General features: G+C 38.4%; 2 protein-coding genes and 1 pseudogene across 2 annotated transcripts; 1 reads left to right on the top strand and 2 right to left on the bottom strand.

The window, feature by feature from the left end:
* Positions 1–245: 245 nt before the first annotated feature.
* On the bottom strand, positions 246–1,178 carry LOC144451538 (centrin-3 pseudogene; annotated as a pseudogene).
* Positions 1,179–3,416: 2,238 nt separating this feature from the next.
* Positions 3,417–6,004, bottom strand: LOC144451182 (centrin-3). Its single transcript, XM_078141980.1, has one exon. It carries the CDS (start codon positions 5,934–5,936, stop codon positions 5,433–5,435), a length of 504 nt encoding a protein of 167 aa, XP_077998106.1. The 5' UTR covers positions 5,937–6,004; the 3' UTR covers positions 3,417–5,432.
* A 280-nt stretch (positions 6,005–6,284) lies between these two features.
* On the top strand, positions 6,285–9,932 carry LOC144451089 (protein-S-isoprenylcysteine O-methyltransferase-like). The gene is made up of 4 exons (XM_078141860.1): positions 6,285–6,503; positions 7,199–7,460; positions 8,235–8,452; positions 9,392–9,932. Exons 1-4 carry the CDS (start codon positions 6,285–6,287, stop codon positions 9,581–9,583), a joined length of 891 nt encoding a protein of 296 aa, XP_077997986.1. The 3' UTR covers positions 9,584–9,932.
* Positions 9,933–21,609: the final 11,677 nt, after the last annotated feature.

The raw sequence follows: 21,609 nt of genomic DNA, 5'->3' as shown, positions 1-21,609 counted from the left end.
GGGATATGACTGAGTTGTGAACGCACATAAAAAATGAAACACTTGAAAAATGATATATACAAAACAGCGAAACAAAACTTTGAGTTTCCATACGTCCTCTAAATGAGTTTTATTAATACCATATGATCCGGAGAGCGCCCTCAACGGCTGGGTCTGTAATAATATTATCATAAACGTTTTTTAAAAGATAATATAGAATATTAATGTTTTTCAAGACAAAAAAGACAAAAACATAGCCCCCCCCAAAAAAACAAAAAAACAATAACATTTCCGAATATAATCGAACGATGTCGAAAGTCCGAGGAAACCTGTTTCGGTTGACTTCGGTACATAAATTTGCCAGCCGTGTCTAGCTAGCAACGAGGCTATGATGTACATGTACATTGTGACGTAGTACTAGTAGTATATATTGTCACGTGACTACAGTAAATAAATGTTACCATCTTTTACTGAGCAGTCTGTAGACGGTCTTGGAAACAAAGGATTCGGTATATATTAACAAAAACTTTACGTTTGATATTAAATGTATTTTACAATGAAATAGTGATCATAAATTAGCTAAGTGACGAAAAGGAAAGTGCTAATAATTTCGTATGCATAACAGTATAATTACTGTACGTATACGCGACCAGGATTTCCACCATATCAATATTGTCAGAATCGATGACATTATTGTTACCACGGTAACTACATCACACTGTGTCTCCCGTCATAATTCCGAGAAATTCGTCAACATTGATTTCTCCATCTCCGTCTCGGTCGAATTCGTTGATCATAGCTTGCAGTTCTTCATCTGTCATGTTCTCGCCTAATTCCTTGGCAACACGACGTAGATTCGGCACGCCGATTTTCCCCGTGCCGTCTTCGTCGAACATTTTGAACGCCTTCATGAAGTCTTCTCTCGGGTTTCGGTTCAATGTCCACCCCGTCATCAGCCTGACGAATTCTTCGAAGTTCAGTTTACCTGTTGCGTCTTTGCCGTGGTTTTGTAATATCTTCATAACGTCCGTCTTGTTGACATCGAAGCCTAGAGCTCTCATGGCGACTTTTAGTTCGTGATAGTCAATAAGTCCATCCTTGTCAGTGTCAAATAGATCAAACGATTCTTCTATTTCTTGTTTCTGGTCGTCACTTAGTTCTCGACGCCCTTTCCGTTTTGTCTTGCCGGACGAAAACATTTCCGATATCGGGAATATCACTTTGCCGCCTAGCCCGTGGTGAAAACTTCTGTACTGCCACCACTAAATGGTCCTTGCTCTTTTGTCAGCAATTTGTATGTATGGGAAAATCTCAAAATTTAAAGCCCACTTATATACACCCAGCCTTGCATGTTTCCACCGCCAATGTAGCTAATCCGTCGTGCGAACCCGTTTCCATGACAATTTATCCTTCTGACAATAACGCTAGCTTGAAAATTTAAGGAAGGGATTCTATGTCTTTAGAATACATAAATTACAATAATATTAAATTGAAAGAATCAAACAAACCGGTTAACGATGTTTAAAAAATAAAATGCGACAAACTTTAATTTCAACTGTTTTCGCTATAAATACCGATTGATTCTTGTTGTGTAGTAGCTGTTGACGCGAATCAGTAGTCATTATTGAAATATTATATACACATTTGATTTTTGTTTAAACGTTTCAAAAGTCCGAACACTCCATTAAACTCAGACCACATATAGTGGTTTGAGATGTTAAACAGGCGTCAAACCAATTGAATTTACTAGCATATAATTTAATTAACTTAATTTCACGGAGAAAGAGGCATTGCATGCTGGGAATATAGAAATCTTCAAGTTTACCTGCCATGGAGTCGTAAATTACAAACTTTTTTGACTTTAAGGTTGTCAAGACTATTGTTTCAATGTATTTTTGTCATAGCTTCTGAGTCAATATATAAATTATTGACTTCACAAACATATGCCTACTGGCATGGCAGCCCGGCTAGGGGGTCAATCACGCCCTTTGGGTCTGCTGTACGGTGATCAATATACGCATTCTTACCCTACCGCGAAACTATTCTGCTATCGGTACACAAAATTACGCAGATGGCTTGTATCACCATGGTAACAGCAAACTTGGATCAAATTATTAAAGTACGTTATTTGTGTTCAATGTATGTCGTGGAATTTCAATATTCGACAGTACGACGTTGGAGAGAAAACATGTACATGGTTCGATTCAGAGCTTAGAACCACAGATAACTAACACATACTTATCTGTGTTACTGAACTTATACATGCCGAAGCCGTCTGTCATATAATGAGGTCCAGGCAATGGTGCATCAAATAACACTGATAATACTGTGATTGTCGATTGAGGGCGTCAACGCTCTCCGATAAAGCGATGCATTCAGTAACTGTACTTCAGTACATTCTACAGTAGATGCGGGTCCACAACATACCCCAGACCAATATATTTATACGTCACTCTCAAGACTTCCACGATAGCATGGAACTAAGTGTGGTGAACACGTGATATATGTAAGTAAACATTTCTTACAGACGGACGACGGGATAGACTGTTGACAGTCGTTTGTGCCTTTTTGCTACGTTTTATCTAAAACTAAAGTCGTCGCCTCCTCGCTCCTAACTATTCGAATAAGTATAAGTGTGTGTTATGCATGTTCATACTTAGACTGTAAGATACGTCGTGACGTTTCGCCCTCATCGGTCTCCTCTCACAGGTAGTAGGGGTTGGCCGATGTGTGAGGGCGCCCCATCACGGCGTACCTTACAGACTAGTTCATACTACATGGAGCTAAAGTTAAAGATTATGACATTTTGGAAAGTAACATATACATTGGTACTTTTACATGTAACATCCTTAGAGGCAAGTTCAATAGTTCCATGTAGGATAAAAAAACCCACCTAAATTCTTATACTTAGGCCGCAGGACACCCCCCCCCCCCCTCCCATCCCCACCCTTCTAACTAAATTGGCCAAAATTGGAAATTGTTTCAAACAGTACAATCAATTTCAAATCTGTGTTGGAGTATGTAGTGTTATGACTACAAGGCCAGTATGTAGTTAGTAAATAATAGTTCTTTTGTTGACACTTTATTTTAGTGCCAAGTATTTACTATAGCAACAATTCTTCCACTTTCTCAATTTGACATTCATTACAGAAATATTTGTATTTCGGGGCACAAAACATCCATTAAAGTTCAAATCAATTTTGTAGGTTGAGAACTAAAATGGCTCAACTTCACACCCCCATTCCCCACCCTTTTAGTTTTAGCCTCCCTTGTTTGCTTTAGTTGAAAACAGGTAAGGGTAATCAAAACTGATATTCGATCCAGCATTTTTCAGTTGTCATAAGTCATTATTAGGAAAAACACATCAATCACACCAAAACAAACTGGAGATAGACACATCGATAAACTTGAAAAAATGGAAATGTTTACTTTCATGCATATATCATACATCATAATCTAGTGAAACAAATAGTGTATGAAAAAATGTGTGATAATAAGGCTTCAGATTGACAACTACAACTGTTGACATCAGACCATGGACGAACAGAACCTGTTACAAACAGGGAAAGTAAACAACTGAATTAGATTAATAACACTTGACACAGTATGTTGGAAGAACTCAAACTTGCATTACATTCCATCATTTTATGATAAGAACAGTTTTATGGCCACTTTACACAATAGTTCACGTTCACAAACAAATTTCCAGTTCACCTGATATTTCACGTACACACAAAGTGGTCATAAAACTGTTATCAAACCATGGTGTGTAATGACTAATGCAAGTCTGCTGTTCTAACATGCCAAGTGTTATTAATCCAATTCATTTGTTTACTTGCCCTGTTTGCTACAGGTTCTGTTCGTCCATGATCTAATGTTGGCAGTTGTAACCTTGTCAGTTCTCAGTCACTTCAAAACTCACTGTAAGAAAACAGTAATAATTGTTTGTACCCTGAATATATTCCAATATTGTAAAAGAAAGATGACAGATTGTATTACAGAAAAAAACCACATCAACTCTTTCACAACTTGAAACCGTACAATTTGAAACATAGTGGAATGTGGTTGGAATTACTACTATGGAGAGCTTACTAACGACAACAACTTGGCTACAAAGCTTGACAATTCAAACACATATTGACATGAAATATAAAAATGTGGAAACAGTAAGTTCATGGACTTTGTGGTTGTTGTTTTTTATCATTAGTGTGGTTCTGATAACCCCAATTTCAAAATACGGTGGCTAGGTAGGATTTTATTTTTTCAAATGTTTTCTTCATATTTACAGTGGTCAACAGAGACTTATCATTTTTTCACTCTTTGTATATGCAGACGACATTATATGGTATGCTGTATTCACCATGTTGTTTTGATCATACAAGGTGACGTCTTCAAATCTCACTATTTCTCGTGAGATTTTGCAAATCTTTTCTTACTTTTTGATAAATTTTTTTTTCAAATTACCTAAAAAAAAGAAGAGTTTAGTGGGTTGGATTGGGTTATCAGAAGTTGAACCAAACAATTTTTTTCCTTACTGTGATATATGTATAAATTTTACTCCAACTGGTAAAAACATGTTGCATCGTGTCAAGTTACTCTCACAAGAAATCTTTGTGTTATAAAAATGGTATTGACAGATTTTTTTGGATGCTAATAAATGTAGAAAACACACAATCCATTATAAAGCCTCTTTGTGCAAATTTAACAAACAAAGGCATAGTCTCCCTTGACCAAAAAATTATCGTATTTTCTTACGACACTGAATGTGCATTGACATGTTTTATACACTGGTTTAAGTCAAAACTGGGGATCCAGTTACAGACTGTGCCAAAAGCCATTATTCAGACAGTGATGTGTGCAATACTGAACATATCTATGTTACATTTTGGTACTTTTATACTGACACTGTAAACTTTCCATGGTAATAACGGCTCTATAGTATAAATGGCTTGATTGAAATATTGGTTTGGTTAAGACGTTTGTACCAAAAAAAAATACACTTGTAAAAAACTTTCATTCCTCAACAGTTGTGTCAATTTTCTTCAAATAGTCAAATCACGGTATTTGTTATAAGTACGTGTTTACATTAAGTATTGATTTACCTCTCCACTAATGGTATGATCTCAATGGACTAGGTATCGAATTGGATAATCAATATCAATTTATCAGGCATCAGCTTGGACAATGTTGTATTGCCATGATTTCTGACAGAATATAATACAGTTAAACAAAAAAAACTATAAATGCAAGAATGGTGGCCATCTTCACACATACATATGCATTAGTTCCAATAAGTTAACAGGCAATCTGGACTTTTCATCTTGGTAACGAATGAATGAGAAATATATTTATGACCAAGGTTATTGTTTCACCAGCAATGTTATGGTGGTATTCGGTAGCATAACGGCCTCAGTTCATGTCCGTTCATGTCTCGTACGTCTGCAGCCACAGTTTTATGTATCTCCGGTCATAATTGCTACAAATTCATCTTCGTTGATTTCTCCGTCACCATCTCTATCAAATTCATCGATCATTGCCCGCAGTTCTTCGTCTGTCATGTTTTCTCCTAGTTCTCTGGCAACTCGTCTGAGGTTTCGGAGACTGATTTTTCCGGAATCGTCATCGTCGAATAAACGGAAGGCTTTCAGGATTTCTTCTTGTGGGTCGCGTTCAAGCATCCAGTCGGTCATGACTTCGTTGAAATCTTCAAATGAAATCTTTCCTGACGATTCCCTGTCGTAGTCTCGCAGTACTTTCAGCACATCTGCCTTTTTAACATCGAAACCTAAGGATCTCATTGCGACTTTTAGTTCGTGGTAATCAATAGCTCTGTCTTTATCTGTGTCGAACAAATCGAAGGCTTCCTTGATTTCCTGTTTTTGTTCCTCTGTCAGCTCCCGGCGTCTTTTCCTTTTTGTCTTGTCGATGGAAAACTCTGAACGCAGTGAAAGACTCATATTTGGGCTATTATACAGTTATTTCACAGAAAAAAACGCAGCACACATTCACTTCACACAGTTTGCAATGTTCAAAATGGCGGTTATGAGTTGAAAATTTAGCACCTCTAAGCTGTTCTTTATTACTGATATGGTATTTAGCGCTTTGAAAATTGTCGGGACACATTACTCGCGGATGATTCTAATGAGTTTTTCGTTCCCAAATCATTTAATGTGTTTGCTCATATTATGCACTTAATGCATATAACATATTTGATTATCTTAATATTTTGTATCATTGTGGAATGTTTTTAATAGGTTAGGGATGCTAAGAGGCATGTATCAACACAACATTGAGAGATATTCAAAATGGCAGACACGAGTGTTGACGTTGCGACAAATGCTAGACGGGTCAGTCTTGTCAGCTTTCTGCTCGGACTGAGTATACTGATCATCCCAGTTATTCAATTTCTTACCCTTGGCTTCGTGAAAATTCCAGATATACATCATGGGGTAGTCGGTGGGCTCAGTTACATAGCTGTTGTTACCGCCTTGATTATTTTCAAATACAGAGGTTCCGCATTCAAGGTAGGTACACTGCAGTCTGCACTGTACAGTTGACGAATAACTCATGTCACCATTGAACGTGGTGCACAGACTTACATAATATGGCACCACAATAAGAAACTTTTGAGTTGCGCTAAGTATGATTAATCAGTGTATGTATTTGGACTGTCAAAACGACGTTTCACTTTCAGTGACATGATAATGATTTCATGGGACGGGTGCTTAGCGAGGGAGGGGCGATTGTTGGTGTATCATCACCTCTGAAAGTGTACTACATAGGCGGAACATGGCCCCACCCAAATATTAGCTTTAGAACTTCATATCATAGTAGCTTGGGGTTGGTATCAGTGGCCAGCACTGGTAGGGGTGTGTGGCCAGTGCCGGAAACCCCAGGCCCCATGTTAGACCCATTTTGACCAAAAATCAATACCCCATTTTAGACCATTACACTTTACTTTAAGATGAAAGTTTAGACCTAAATACATTTTCCTTAGGCAAGGAAATAATGCAAAGTACACTCTTAAGTGCAAAATAAACCCAACCCAGACCCCAAATGCACCCCAGAGGGCGGCACATAAACATATCTATATCCTTAAATAAGGAGGGTAGCCCCCCCCCCCCCCCCCCCCCCCCCGGGAGATAGTGAGTAGTGTTCTGGTGACATGTAGCACATACTAAACTCTTTATTCATATTTTGTATCGTTTTTATTTTGCAGATCGCAATCCGAGCCAGTAGTTTGGGTTTTCTATTCGGTATTGGCGTTATAGTGTCATTTCATGCTGCAACAAATTGGACAATATTTGGCTGGTATATTTGTGTACTCAGCTTCTTTCACTTTTCAGAATATTTTTGTACATCAATTTACAATCCTCGTAGTTTGAACCTGGACTCTTTCTTACTAAATCACAGCACAGCTTATCACATAGCGGCAATGGCCAGCTGGGTGGAATTTGTTCTTGAAACACTTTTATTTCCAGGTAAGTCCGGGGTGATCACACACTGTCACATATATAAACAAACTTTTGTTCAGTTAGGGCAAACCCCCTCCCCTCCCCCTAAACAAATATTCACAGGTTTGAAATTGACATGTTTATATGTGATGTAAACCGCGGGGTGAACAAATCCACTGGTCCTGGGTCCGGGACTAGCGATTTTTTTGGGCCGACCACACAAATTTTACCTTGTCTGGTCAGTTGGACCAGTACCTTACTGTTAATAACTATGTTAAAAAGATTATTCTCAAAGAATCAATCATTTTAACCCCCCCCCCCCAATGTTTTATCAGTTGTTATCAGTTTTATTGATCTTGTAATCAGTATAATTGCACACAGTTCTAGAGATACAAACAATTAAGTTATACTCCACCAAGTAGATAGGCAAAACAGATTTTGCTATCGTACAACTCACCTCTTTAGGCAATATTACCACATGTGATTTTCATGCAAGGAAAACTAATTTTATCATTTTAGGTGACATACATTCACGTTATTGTTGTCATTTTATCCTTGTTTATGTTGTAATGTTTTGTTTCACATTTTTAATTATAATTCTTTAAATTGTTCTTTGTTGTTATTTTATCCATTTTTCTGCCTTTTTGAGTATTGTAAAGCACACGCAGTGTAGTGTACTTTTTAAGAAATTAAATTATTATTATCTTCCAAAGTTAATGGAAGAAATCCATAATGTGTTTCATTCATGATCTCGTAATTTATTTTATTTTTTTATTTTTTGTATATTTTTGTTTATCCTAGGTATGAAAGAAATGAGGTGGATTAGTATACTGGGTTTACTTATCTGTGGTGGAGGTGAAGTTCTTCGAAAATTAGCCATGTTTACTGCAGGAACCAATTTTAATCACATAGTTCAAAGCCGTAGAAACCCTACACACATCTTAGTAACTAATGGTATCTATGCTTGGTGTCGGCATCCATCATATGTTGGCTGGTTTTGGTGGAGTGTTGGAACACAGGTATGTTGAGACTGAGTAGTGCGCCCTCTAGTGATGGCCAGATTTTGTTATTGTTAGTCAAAAGACTGGGATTTCTTGTGTCACCACATAGTAAGAGATAGGGGAACACCAAGAAATTGTGTGCATCAGTGTAGACTCTCTTACCAGTCCTCGGGAGCATTGCTATAAACTGTTTTGTATGTACCAATATCTACCAAATAATTGTACTAGAATTGTACTGTGGGCCCTCAGTGACTACATGGAACTAATCATTTGTTAACACGTTACTTTGATGCTCAGTGTTATTGCGATGTCCCGAGAGGGCCCACAGTACAAAGATGTTCGAGTACAATTATGCAGTAATTATCAGTACATACAAAACAGCCCTTTTAGCGATGTGATGCTCCGAGGACTGTGAGAGAGTCTAGCATCAGTGGTGTGTCAAATTGGTTTAGAGGGCACACTGAGACTTATAGTATGATGCAATGCAAGCTGTTGACATCCGGGAGGGCGGGGGGGGGGGGGGGGGATTTTATTTTCAGCTCCTCAGTGAGCTAGCAATGTGAGAAGAGATTCAAATCCATGGAATGACACTATGCTGTTTTTTGAATCTTTACAGCTTTGTCTGTTTATACAGAATCCATTTTCAAATGAAAAATGGATCATTTTCAAAACGATCAACTTTCAGCATCATTTTCAAATCATTTTGTTTTCAAGTGCAACAAAATAACATTAACTCATTTTTTTAAACTGCATCGTACAAATGGGACCATTTATACCCTATTATTTCCCATCACTTTTCATCCAGTAGCCAATCATATTTCAAGCAGTGCAAGATTAATGGCATAGGCATGCATTTTTCAAATGACAAGGGTATATATCCTATATATTTTAATAGAATGCATTCAACTTGGCTTGTGGATAGTGTAAATGTACTACCTTCATGCTGTTTTCTTACAGGTGTTACTATGCAACCCATTCTGCTTCTTTGCGTATACCGTGGCATCATGGAGATTTTTCAGCGAACGAATAGAAGATGAAGAAATTCTGCTTCTCAATTTCTTTGGAGAAGAGTATATAGATTACCAGAAACGAGTTGGTACAGGACTGCCACTTATCCGTGGTTATAGGGGTGGCAATCTTACATTCTAGACATTTAGAAATTATAACCACACAAGGTAGCATACAGTGAATTACCAGAAACGAGTTGGTACAGGACTGCCACTTATCCGTGGTTATAGGGGTGGCAATCTTACATTCTAGACATTTAGAAATTATAACCACACAAGGTAGCATACAGTGAATTACCAGAAACGAGTTGGTACTGGACTGCCACTTATCCGTGGTTATAGGGGTGGCAATCTTACATTCTAGACATTTAGAAATTATAACCACACAAGGTAGCATACAGTGAATTACCAGAAACGAGTTGGTACAGGACTGCCACTTATCCGTGGTTATAGGGGTGGCAATCTTACATTCTAGACATTTAGAAATTATAACCATACAAGGTAGCATACAGTGAATTACCAGAAACGAGTTGGTACTGGACTGCCACTTATCCGTGGTTATAGGGGTGGCAATCTTACATTCTAGACATTTAGAAATTATAACCACACAAGGTAGCATACAGTGAATTACCAGAAACGAGTTGGTACTGGACTGCCACTTATCCGTGGTTATAGGGGTGGCAATCTTACATTCTAGACATTTAGAAATTATAACCACACAAGGTAGCATACAGTGAATTACCAGAAACGAGTTGGTACAGGACTGCCACTTATCCGTGGTTATAGGGGTGGCAATCTTACATTCTAGACATTTAGAAATTATAACCATACAAGGTAGCATACAGTGAATTACCAGAAACGAGTTGGTACTGGACTGCCACTTATCCGTGGTTATAGGGGTGGCAATCTTACATTCTAGACATTTAGAAATTATAACCACACAAGGTAGCATACAGTGAATTACCAGAAACGAGTTGGTACAGGACTGCCACTTATCCGTGGTTATAGGGGTGGCAATCTTACATTCTAGACATTTAGAAATTATAACCACACAAGGTAGCATACAGTGAATTACCAGAAACGAGTTGGTACAGGACTGCCACTTATCCGTGGTTATAGGGGTGGCAATCTTACATTCTAGACATTTAGAAATTATAACCACACAAGGTAGCATACAGTGAATTACCAGAAACGAGTTGGTACAGGACTGCCACTTATCCGTGGTTATAGGGGTGGCAATCTTACATTCTAGACATTTAGAAATTATAACCACACAAGGTAGCATACAGTGAATTACCAGAAACGAGTTGGTACAGGACTGCCACTTATCCGTGGTTATAGGGGTGGCAATCTTACATTCTAGACATTTAGAAATTATAACCACACAAGGTAGCATACAGTGAATTACCAGAAACGAGTTGGTACTGGACTGCCACTTATCCGTGGTTATAGGGGTGGCAATCTTACATTCTAGACATTTAGAAATTATAACCACACAAGGTAGCATACAGTGAATTACCAGAAACGAGTTGGTACAGGACTGCCACTTATCCGTGGTTATAGGGGTGGCAATCTTACATTCTAGACATTTAGAAATTATAACCACACAAGGTAGCATACAGTGAATTACCAGAAACGAGTTGGTACTGGACTGCCACTTATCCGTGGTTATAGGGGTGGCAATCTTACATTCTAGACATTTAGAAATTATAACCACACAAGGTAGCATACAGTGAATTACCAGAAACGAGTTGGTACTGGACTGCCACTTATCCGTGGTTATAGGGGTGGCAATCTTACATTCTAGACATTTAGAAATTATAACCACACAAGGTAGCATACAGTGAATGTATAATTTATTTTGGCACCTGAAATTTTTAGCAGAAAAACTTTTTCACATTACACTTCACATTTATTGTGGCTTTTGAATATTTTTTACTACATTGTACTTATATATTTTGTAAGTTTATGTATTAATTACACCTGACCAAGTAAATCTGCCTTTATTACATGAGGTTTGTCAGAATCTACTTGTAAAATTGTTTTATTTAGATATTACTCGTTCGGCCAAGGAAAATACGAGTGACTTAAGGGGCCCTTGTAACTACAAGTTGCTAGACGAGTAGTGACAACCCTTAGGTCACAAGTATTTTCCAGCTGGATGAACCCTTAGGTCAGGAGTATTTTTCAGCTGAATGAAGAAAAATATTAGAGAATAACATAATTATACCAATGCCAGAAATACACACAGTATATATGAAATATGGGAGCCATGTAAACCTTTTCAAGTGCCAAATCGGACGAAAGTATGCACGCAAAGTCAGTGCTCCTCACAGCAGTTTGAATTTCCCGCATATGCATACATTACCCATAATCCTCTTTATATAGTGGACCTTGGCCTTTAAAAAAAAAAAAAAAAAAAAAAAATCAGGGAGAAATAATGGCACTTTTGAATGTTTTGACTCATATTTTGAATTCAGTAGAACCTGTGATGTAGACACATTGTCATGACATAGACACACCAGAATATATGTTCCATATTTTTGGTTTATGCATGGCATAAGTTACACAAACATCAAATCAGCTAAGTAAGCTAAAGTAAATATACAGTCAAAATATATACATTAATCACAGTGTAAGAAAGGACTTTATAAAACCTGAATCAAAATGTAATGATTCATTTTAAGCAATAGTTATTACATGTATTACATAAAACTTGGAAAGTTAATTTGATAGAGTTAGTTGTACCACACGAAGGAAATGAGAAATGAAAGTTTTTGCCATCTATCCCACCGTATTTCAAAACAAATATTTTGTACCGCTAGTCACAGTATAGTGTGAAATTGAATTTTGTATCTCAGTCTGAAATAACAGAAACTTACTCTTGCCATTTTGCTCTGGACATTTTGTGGAAGTAGAATCCACCTTGGGGTCCAATTTCCCCTCAAGGTTCTTAAAATCCCTCCAAACTTTGTTATGTGAAAGTTTGTTACTGCTTCTTTTGAAGTACCGGGGGTATTAAAAGAAACTGGGTGTTCACCATCTTGTTTTCAAGATCGACAAGCTATATTTTTCATAGTTAACACCATACTCGATGGTCATATTACCATATTTGATGGCCATATTAGATTTTAGAATGGCTTAAATTTTAGAATCATTATGCATTTTGAGCACTTTTTCACAAAAGTTTACATTGACACTTTTTTTTTCATTTTTTATAATTTCAGTATTTTAAGAAAGTAGAATCAAAAGTGTAATATTTTTATCTCCATCTTACATATGGTACCTGTTAAGAATAATAACCAGCAGAGCTTAGGAAATGGATGTATATTTAAGATAGGGAGATAAGCTAGGGAGTTCAAGTAGAGTTGAATAAGGAGTAGGGTTAGAATTAGACCCCCTAGTTGAAAACGTTTTTCTATCTGTTTGAACTTCTTTATATACTTAATTCAAGAACATTTCATAGCACTTTCTTAATCTGAACCACTGCAATACATTTCATTGATATGTAAATATTATCTGATTAATTTGAGATTAAATTTCATCATTTTTAAATCAATGCAGTACGTGCTGATTTGTTAGTATACTGTTACCTTAGGTTTTTGTAAAAATATGAAAGTGCAATTCAATATGTGAAGTTTGATCACTAACAAACTAGCCAGTGCATTCTGACATTTCAAAGCAAAATTAACATATAAAACAGAGGAAATTTGCTTTCACTGTAGAAATGAATTGACAGCGCGTTTTGGACGGTGCTGTAAAAGACACTGTGGCTTGCGACGATGTATTCAAGTTCCGAACAGCAGAATGGTGGAACTATTTGTGGCATATTGATTTACCATTTCAATTGCAGTGTCTTTATGTTTAGGACAAATCATGCCAATGTTTAATCAGAAAGAGAGGAGAAACTATTTACTGCAATGTTTGAAAAGAGGCTCAATTTCTAATTTCTACAATGTAGATCCTCAACTATAGAATGAAAAACAAAAATTCTTAAACATGCAACTGGCGGCACCTGGGACCATTTTTGCATATGACTGACTTTTTGTTTGGAGGTGGAGAACTTGTGATGACTCACTGGCAAGTAATCACCAAAATATAAACATTCCCTATATCTGGGTTTTTCACATGCATATACCGCATATTTGAATAATCCTGAATGACACACAATCTAAGCAGCTGTTTGCAGGGGAATTTGTCTCATTTGGAGAGGTTTTTTCATTCTATGAAACAAACAGACTGATTTTCAACTAATTTGTGTATCAAGTTACCATCCTACGACATTCACAAACAATTTGTACATGATACATGACCTGTGTGTTTCTCGAAGCACAGAAAAAATGCTGAAAACAAGACCCAGAAGCTAGTGCTCTGTACAGCAGTTTGAATTTCCCGCATTTGAATAGATTAGCCATAATCCTCTTTATATAGGGCAGTTTTGTCTTTTTAACTATGATGTCAGTTGTATTTGCAGACAACTCTACAATAGTAAGGATGGAAAGTGAATGGTGATAAATATGAAAGAATGGTATCATGCAAAGTGTATGGAGCTTTCCAGCCAATGTATTTGAAGATGTTGATGGAAATTGGTATTGCGACAGCTGCAAATGATTTAAATTCAAATGTATCTTATGATTTAAAGGTACAATTTTCAAAATGTTTGTCACAATTTTTCAATATTCTGTTGAGTAACAATGTCATGTACTTTCAATAAAGTTTGAAATGGCTGAAAACTGAGTTATAGTTATGGTTTTTTTCTAGTATGATATATATGCCTGTCCCTCTCTTTGTACTATCTTTCTCTTTAATGTATATAATTTTCACTCTCACTCATACACTGGCTCATCCCGTCCAGGGTCTGTATGGCATGCTGTGATTTGGCGCCCTCACACATCACTCTATATAATCGTGATAAGTTGTATAAAATTTGTGAAAAATATTATTCATGAGGCTATGTAACAGAAAATTATGTGTATCAGCTAGAATCACAGGCAAGGACAACACATATGAACATGTCAGTGATTCTATCTGATACCCGTAATTTTGAGTTTCATAACCTCGTGAATAACATTTTTCAAAATTTTATGACAGGTCTAGAGTGAGTGGTGTGTGAGGGCACCTCATGAATAAAAGTTAAGATGAATATATATCTGCAATGGGAAATTATTCAATGAAAGTGTCTAGAGTGAGTGATGTGTTAGGGCACACAATTTCAAACAGCTTGAACTAGCTACCCATCTGAAATATTGACTCAGTACGTTATCCCACCCATTAGCCGTGATGCGGCGCCCTCACACACCACTCACTCTAGACCCGTCTTATAAATTTCTCAAAAAAATTATTCATGAGGCTCCGAAACTCCAAATTACGGGTATCAGATAGCATCACAGACAAGATAGAAACATAACAAGAATTGCTATTAGGTCTAGGTGTTATTAGGGGGATTACAAGCTCGGTAATCGTCTCTGGTAGTTTGCAAGGCATTCTTTTGTTCAAACGTAGGCCGAAGGTTACCGAGAATTCCGTGATTTGCTCCTTTTTGCTCTTCGGGAATCATCGGCCGCCTCTTGCGGCTTGCCACAGCATGCAAGACCGAGGATTCCCGAAGAGCAAAAAGGAGCAAATCACGGAATTCTCGGTAACCTTCGGCCTATGTTTGAACAAAAGAATGCCTTGAAAACTACGAAAGGTGATTACCGAGCTTGTAATGCCCCTATTAACACTTCAAAACCATACCCGTTAATGTTTGGTTTCTCTCTTGCCTGTGGTGTTATCTGATACCAGAAATTTTGCGTTTCATCGCCTCATGAATAATTTTTTGGGAAATTTTTAAAGTCTCCTCAGGATTAGAGATGATGTGTGACAGTGAGGGCGCCTCATCCTAGGTACTGAGTCAATATTTCAGATCGGCAGCGAGTTGGGACTGCATGTTCGTAGGGTAAAAACGACTTATTACGTAAGAGATGAACAAAAATGTCAGTTTCTTTGTATTGTCAACAGCAACAGGTGTCCATGGCCCATGTAAATCGTATTTTCAAAGTTTTTATTGCAATTTAGGAGGGATTTTTGATAAGTTAAGATAAATATATATCTGCAATGGGAAATTATTGAATGAAAGTGTCTAGAGTGAGTGATGTGTTAGAGCACACAATTTCAAACAGCTTGAACTAGCTACCCATCTGAAATATTGACTCAGTACGTTATCCCACCCATTAGCCGTGATGCGGCGCCCTCACACACCACTCACTCTCGACCCGTCTTATAAATTTCTCAAAAAAATTATTCATGAGGCTCCGAAACTCCAAATTACGGGTATCAGATAGCATCACAGACAAGATAGAAACATAACAAGAATTGCTATTAGGTCTAGGTGTTATTAGGGGGATTACAAGCTCGGTAATCGTCTCTGGTAGTTTGCAAGGCATTCTTTTGTTCAAACGTAGGCCGAAGGTTACCGAGAATTCCGTGATTTGCTCCTTTTTGCTCTTCGGGAATCATCGGCCGCCTCTTGCGGCTTGCCACAGCATGCAAGACCGAGGATTCCCGAAGAGCAAACAGGAGCAAATCACGGAATTCTCGGTAACCTTCGGCCTATGTTTGAACAAAAGAATGCCTTGAAAACTACGAAAGGTGATTACCGAGCTTGTAATGCCCCTATTAACACTTCAAAACCATACCCGTTAATGTTTGGTTTCTCTCTTGCCTGTGGTGTTATCTGATACCAGAAATTTTGCGTTTCATCGCCTCATGAATAATTTTTTGGGAAATTTTTAAAGTCTCCTCAGGATTAGAGATGATGTGTGACAGTGAGGGCGCCTCATCCTAGGTACTGAGTCAATATTTCAGATCGGCAGCTAGTTGGGACTGAATGTTCGTAGGGTAAAAACGACTTATTACGTAAGAGATGAACAAAAATGTCAGTTTCTTTGTATTGTCAACAGCAACAGGTGTCCATGGCCCAAGTAAATCGTATTTTCAAAGTTTTTATTGCAATTTAGGAGGGATTTTTGATAAGTTAAGATAAATATATATCTGCAATGGGAAATTATTGAATGAAAGTGTCTAGAGTGAGTGATGTGTTAGAGCACACAATTTCAAACAGCTTGAACTAGCTACCCATCTGAAATATCATTGACTCAGTACGTTATCCCACCCATTAGCCGTGATGCGGCGCCCTCACACACCACTCACTCTAGACCCGTCTTATAAATTTCTCAAAAAAATTATTCATGAGGCTCCGAAACTCCAAATTACGGGTATCAGATAGCATCACAGACAAGATAGAAACATAACAAGAATTGCTATTAGGTCTAGGTGTTATTAGGGGGATTACAAGCTCGGTAATCGTCTCTGGTAGTTTGCAAGGCATTCTTTTGTTCAAACGTAGGCCGAAGGTTACCGAGAATTCCGTGATTTGCTCCTTTTTGCTCTTCGGGAATCATCGGCCGCCTCTTGCGGCTTGCCACAGCATGCAAGACCGAGGATTCCCGAAGAGCAAAAAGGAGCAAATCACGGAATTCTCGGTAACCTTCGGCCTATGTTTGAACAAAAGAATGCCTTGAAAACTACGAAAGGTGATTACCGAGCTTGTAATGCCCCTATTAACACTTCAAAACCATACCCGTTAATGTTTGGTTTCTCTCTTGCCTGTGGTGTTATCTGATACCAGAAATTTTGCGTTTCATCGCCTCATGAATAATTTTTTGGGAAATTTTTAAAGTCTCCTCAGGATTAGAGATGATGTGTGACAGTGAGGGCGCCTCATCCTAGGTACTGAGTCAATATTTCAGATCGGCAGCGAGTTGGGACTGCATGTTCGTAGGGTAAAAACGACTTATTACGTAAGAGATGAACAAAAATGTCAGTTTCTTTGTATTGTCAACAGCAACAGGTGTCCATGGCCCATGTAAATCGTATTTTCAAAGTTTTTATTGCAATTTAGGAGGGATTTTTGATAAGTTAAGATAAATATATATCTGCAATGGGAAATTATTGAATGAAAGTGTCTAGAGTGAGTGATGTGTTAGAGCACACAATTTCAAACAGCTTGAACTAGCAGCTACCCATCTGAAATATTGACTCAGTACGTTATCCCACCCATTAGCCGTGATGCGGCGCCCTCACACACCACTCACTCTCGACCCGTCTTATAAATTTCTCAAAAAAATTATTCATGAGGCTCCGAAACTCCAAATTACGGGTATCAGATAGCATCACAGACAAGATAGAAACATAACAAGAATTGCTATTAGGTCTAGGTGTTATTAGGGGGATTACAAGCTCGGTAATCGTCTCTGGTAGTTTGCAAGGCATTCTTTTGTTCAAACGTAGGCCGAAGGTTACCGAGAATTCCGTGATTTGCTCCTTTTTGCTCTTCGGGAATCATCGGCCGCCTCTTGCGGCTTGCCACAGCATGCAAGACCGAGGATTCCCGAAGAGCAAACAGGAGCAAATCACGGAATTCTCGGTAACCTTCGGCCTATGTTTGAACAAAAGAATGCCTTGAAAACTACGAAAGGTGATTACCGAGCTTGTAATGCCCCTATTAACACTTCAAAACCATACCCGTTAATGTTTGGTTTCTCTCTTGCCTGTGGTGTTATCTGATACCAGAAATTTTGCGTTTCATCGCCTCATGAATAATTTTTTGGGAAATTTTTAAAGTCTCCTCAGGATTAGAGATGATGTGTGACAGTGAGGGCGCCTCATCCTAGGTACTGAGTCAATATTTCAGATCGGCAGCTAGTTGGGACTGAATGTTCGTAGGGTAAAAACGACTTATTACGTAAGAGATGAACAAAAATGTCAGTTTCTTTGTATTGTCAACAGCAACAGGTGTCCATGGCCCAAGTAAATCGTATTTTCAAAGTTTTTATTGCAATTTAGGAGGGATTTTTGATAAGTTAAGATAAATATATATCTGCAATGGGAAATTATTGAATGAAAGTGTCTAGAGTGAGTGATGTGTTAGAGCACACAATTTCAAACAGCTTGAACTAGCTACCCATCTGAAATATCATTGACTCAGTACGTTATCCCACCCATTAGCCGTGATGCGGCGCCCTCACACACCACTCACTCTAGACCCGTCTTATAAATTTCTCAAAAAAATTATTCATGAGGCTCCGAAACTCCAAATTACGGGTATCAGATAGCATCACAGACAAGATAGAAACATAACAAGAATTGCTATTAGGTCTAGGTGTTATTAGGGGGATTACAAGCTCGGTAATCGTCTCTGGTAGTTTGCAAGGCATTCTTTTGTTCAAACGTAGGCCGAAGGTTACCGAGAATTCCGTGATTTGCTCCTTTTTGCTCTTCGGGAATCATCGGCCGCCTCTTGCGGCTTGCCACAGCATGCAAGACCGAGGATTCCCGAAGAGCAAAAAGGAGCAAATCACGGAATTCTCGGTAACCTTCGGCCTATGTTTGAACAAAAGAATGCCTTGAAAACTACGAAAGGTGATTACCGAGCTTGTAATGCCCCTATTAACACTTCAAAACCATACCCGTTAATGTTTGGTTTCTCTCTTGCCTGTGGTGTTATCTGATACCAGAAATTTTGCGTTTCATCGCCTCATGAATAATTTTTTGGGAAATTTTTAAAGTCTCCTCAGGATTAGAGATGATGTGTGACAGTGAGGGCGCCTCATCCTAGGTACTGAGTCAATATTTCAGATCGGCAGCGAGTTGGGACTGCATGTTCGTAGGGTAAAAACGACTTATTACGTAAGAGATGAACAAAAATGTCAGTTTCTTTGTATTGTCAACAGCAACAGGTGTCCATGGCCCATGTAAATCGTATTTTCAAAGTTTTTATTGCAATTTAGGAGGGATTTTTGATAAGTTAAGATAAATATATATCTGCAATGGGAAATTATTGAATGAAAGTGTCTAGAGTGAGTGATGTGTTAGAGCACACAATTTCAAACAGCTTGAACTAGCTACCCATCTGAAATATTGACTCAGTACGTTATCCCACCCATTAGCCGTGATGCGGCGCCCTCACACACCACTCACTCTCGACCCGTCTTATAAATTTCTCAAAAAAATTATTCATGAGGCTCCGAAACTCCAAATTACGGGTATCAGATAGCATCACAGACAAGATAGAAACATAACAAGAATTGCTATTAGGTCTAGGTGTTATTAGGGGGATTACAAGCTCGGTAATCGTCTCTGGTAGTTTGCAAGGCATTCTTTTGTTCAAACGTAGGCCGAAGGTTACCGAGAATTCCGTGATTTGCTCCTTTTTGCTCTTCGGGAATCATCGGCCGCCTCTTGCGGCTTGCCACAGCATGCAAGACCGAGGATTCCCGAAGAGCAAACAGGAGCAAATCACGGAATTCTCGGTAACCTTCGGCCTACGTTTGAACAAAAGAATGCCTTGAAAACTGCGAAAGGTGATTACCGAGCTTGTAATGCCCCTATTAACACTTCAAAACCATACCCGTTAATGTTTGGTTTCTCTCTTGCCTGTGGTGTTATCTGATACCAGAAATTTTGCGTTTCATCGCCTCATGAATAATTTTTTGGGAAATTTTTAAAGTCTCCTCAGGATTAGAGATGATGTGTGACAGTGAGGGCGCCTCATCCTAGGTACTGAGTCAATATTTCAGATCGGCAGCTAGTTGGGACTGCATGTTCGTAGGGTAAAAACGACTTATTACGTAAGAGATGAACAAAAATGTCAGTTTCTTTGTATTGTCAACAGCAACAGGTGTCCATGGCCCAAGTAAATCGTATTTTCAAAGTTTTTATTGCAATTTAGGAGGGATTTTTGATAAGTTAAGATAAATATATATCTGCAATGGGAAATTATTGAATGAAAGTGTCTAGAGTGAGTGATGTGTTAGAGCACACAATTTCAAACAGCTTGAACTAGCTACCCATCTGAAATATCATTGACTCAGTACGTTATCCCACCCATTAGCCGTGATGCGGCGCCCTCACACACCACTCACTCTAGACCCGTCTTATAAATTTCTCAAAAAAATTATTCATGAGGCTCCGAAACTCCAAATTACGGGTATCAGATAGCATCACAGACAAGATAGAAACATAACAAGAATTGCTATTAGGTCTAGGTGTTATTAGGGGGATTACAAGCTCGGTAATCGTCTCTGGTAGTTTGCAAGGCATTCTTTTGTTCAAACGTAGGCCGAAGGTTACCGAGAATTCCGTGATTTGCTCCTTTTTGCTCTTCGGGAATCATCGGCCGCCTCTTGCGGCTTGCCACAGCATGCAAGACCGAGGATTCCCGAAGAGCAAACAGGAGCAAATCACGGAATTCTCGGTAACCTTCGGCCTATGTTTGAACAAAAGAATGCCTTGAAAACTACGAAAGGTGATTACCGAGCTTGTAATGCCCCTATTAACACTTCAAAACCATACCCGTTAATGTTTGGTTTCTCTCTTGCCTGTGGTGTTATCTGATACAAGAAATTTTGCGTTTCATCGCCTCATGAATAATTTTTTGGGAAATTTTTAAAGTCTCCTCAGGATTAGAGATGATGTGTGACAGTGAGGGCGCCTCATCCTAGGTACTGAGTCAATATTTCAGATCGGCAGCTAGTTGGGACTGCATGTTCGTAGGGTAAAAACGACTTATTACGTAAGAGATGAACAAAAATGTCAGTTTCTTTGTATTGTCAACAGCAACAGGTGTCCATGGCCCAAGTAAATCGTATTTTCAAAGTTTTTATTGCAATTTAGGAGGGATTTTTGATAAGTTAAGATAAATATATATCTGCAATGGGAAATTATTGAATGAAAGTGTCTAGAGTGAGTGATGTGTTAGAGCACACAATTTCAAACAGCTTGAACTAGCTACCCATCTGAAATATCATTGACTCAGTACGTTATCCCACCCATTAGCCGTGATGCGGCGCCCTCACACACCACTCACTCTAGACCCGTCTTATAAATTTCTCAAAAAAATTATTCATGAGGCTCCGAAACTCCAAATTACGGGTATCAGATAGCATCACAGACAAGATAGAAACATAACAAGAATTGCTATTAGGTCTAGGTGTTATTAGGGGGATTACAAGCTCGGTAATCGTCTCTGGTAGTTTGCAAGGCATTCTTTTGTTCAAACGTAGGCCGAAGGTTACCGAGAATTCCGTGATTTGCTCCTTTTTGCTCTTCGGGAATCATCGGCCGCCT

Source organism: Glandiceps talaboti, chromosome 21, assembly GCF_964340395.1.
Source record: "Glandiceps talaboti chromosome 21, keGlaTala1.1, whole genome shotgun sequence".
Classification (NCBI taxonomy): Eukaryota; Metazoa; Hemichordata; class Enteropneusta; family Spengelidae; genus Glandiceps; species Glandiceps talaboti.
Note: the sequence above shows the minus strand (reverse complement) of the source record. Positions and strands in the feature narration are given on the sequence as shown.

Bases quoted from the DNA above. Each gene is read 5' to 3' on its own strand.
- LOC144451089 (XM_078141860.1), top strand. From the start codon at position 6,285: ATGGCAGACACGAGTGTTGACGTTGCGACAAATGCTAGACGGGTCAGT. The intron at 7,461-8,234 runs GTAAGTCCGGGG...TGTTTATCCTAG, and splicing joins TGAAACACTTTTATTTCCAG to GTATGAAAGAAATGAGGTGG. The intron at 8,453-9,391 runs GTATGTTGAGAC...GTTTTCTTACAG, and splicing joins GGTGGAGTGTTGGAACACAG to GTGTTACTATGCAACCCATT.
- LOC144451182 (XM_078141980.1), bottom strand. From the start codon at position 5,936: ATGAGTCTTTCACTGCGTTCAGAGTTTTCCATCGACAAGACAAAAAGG.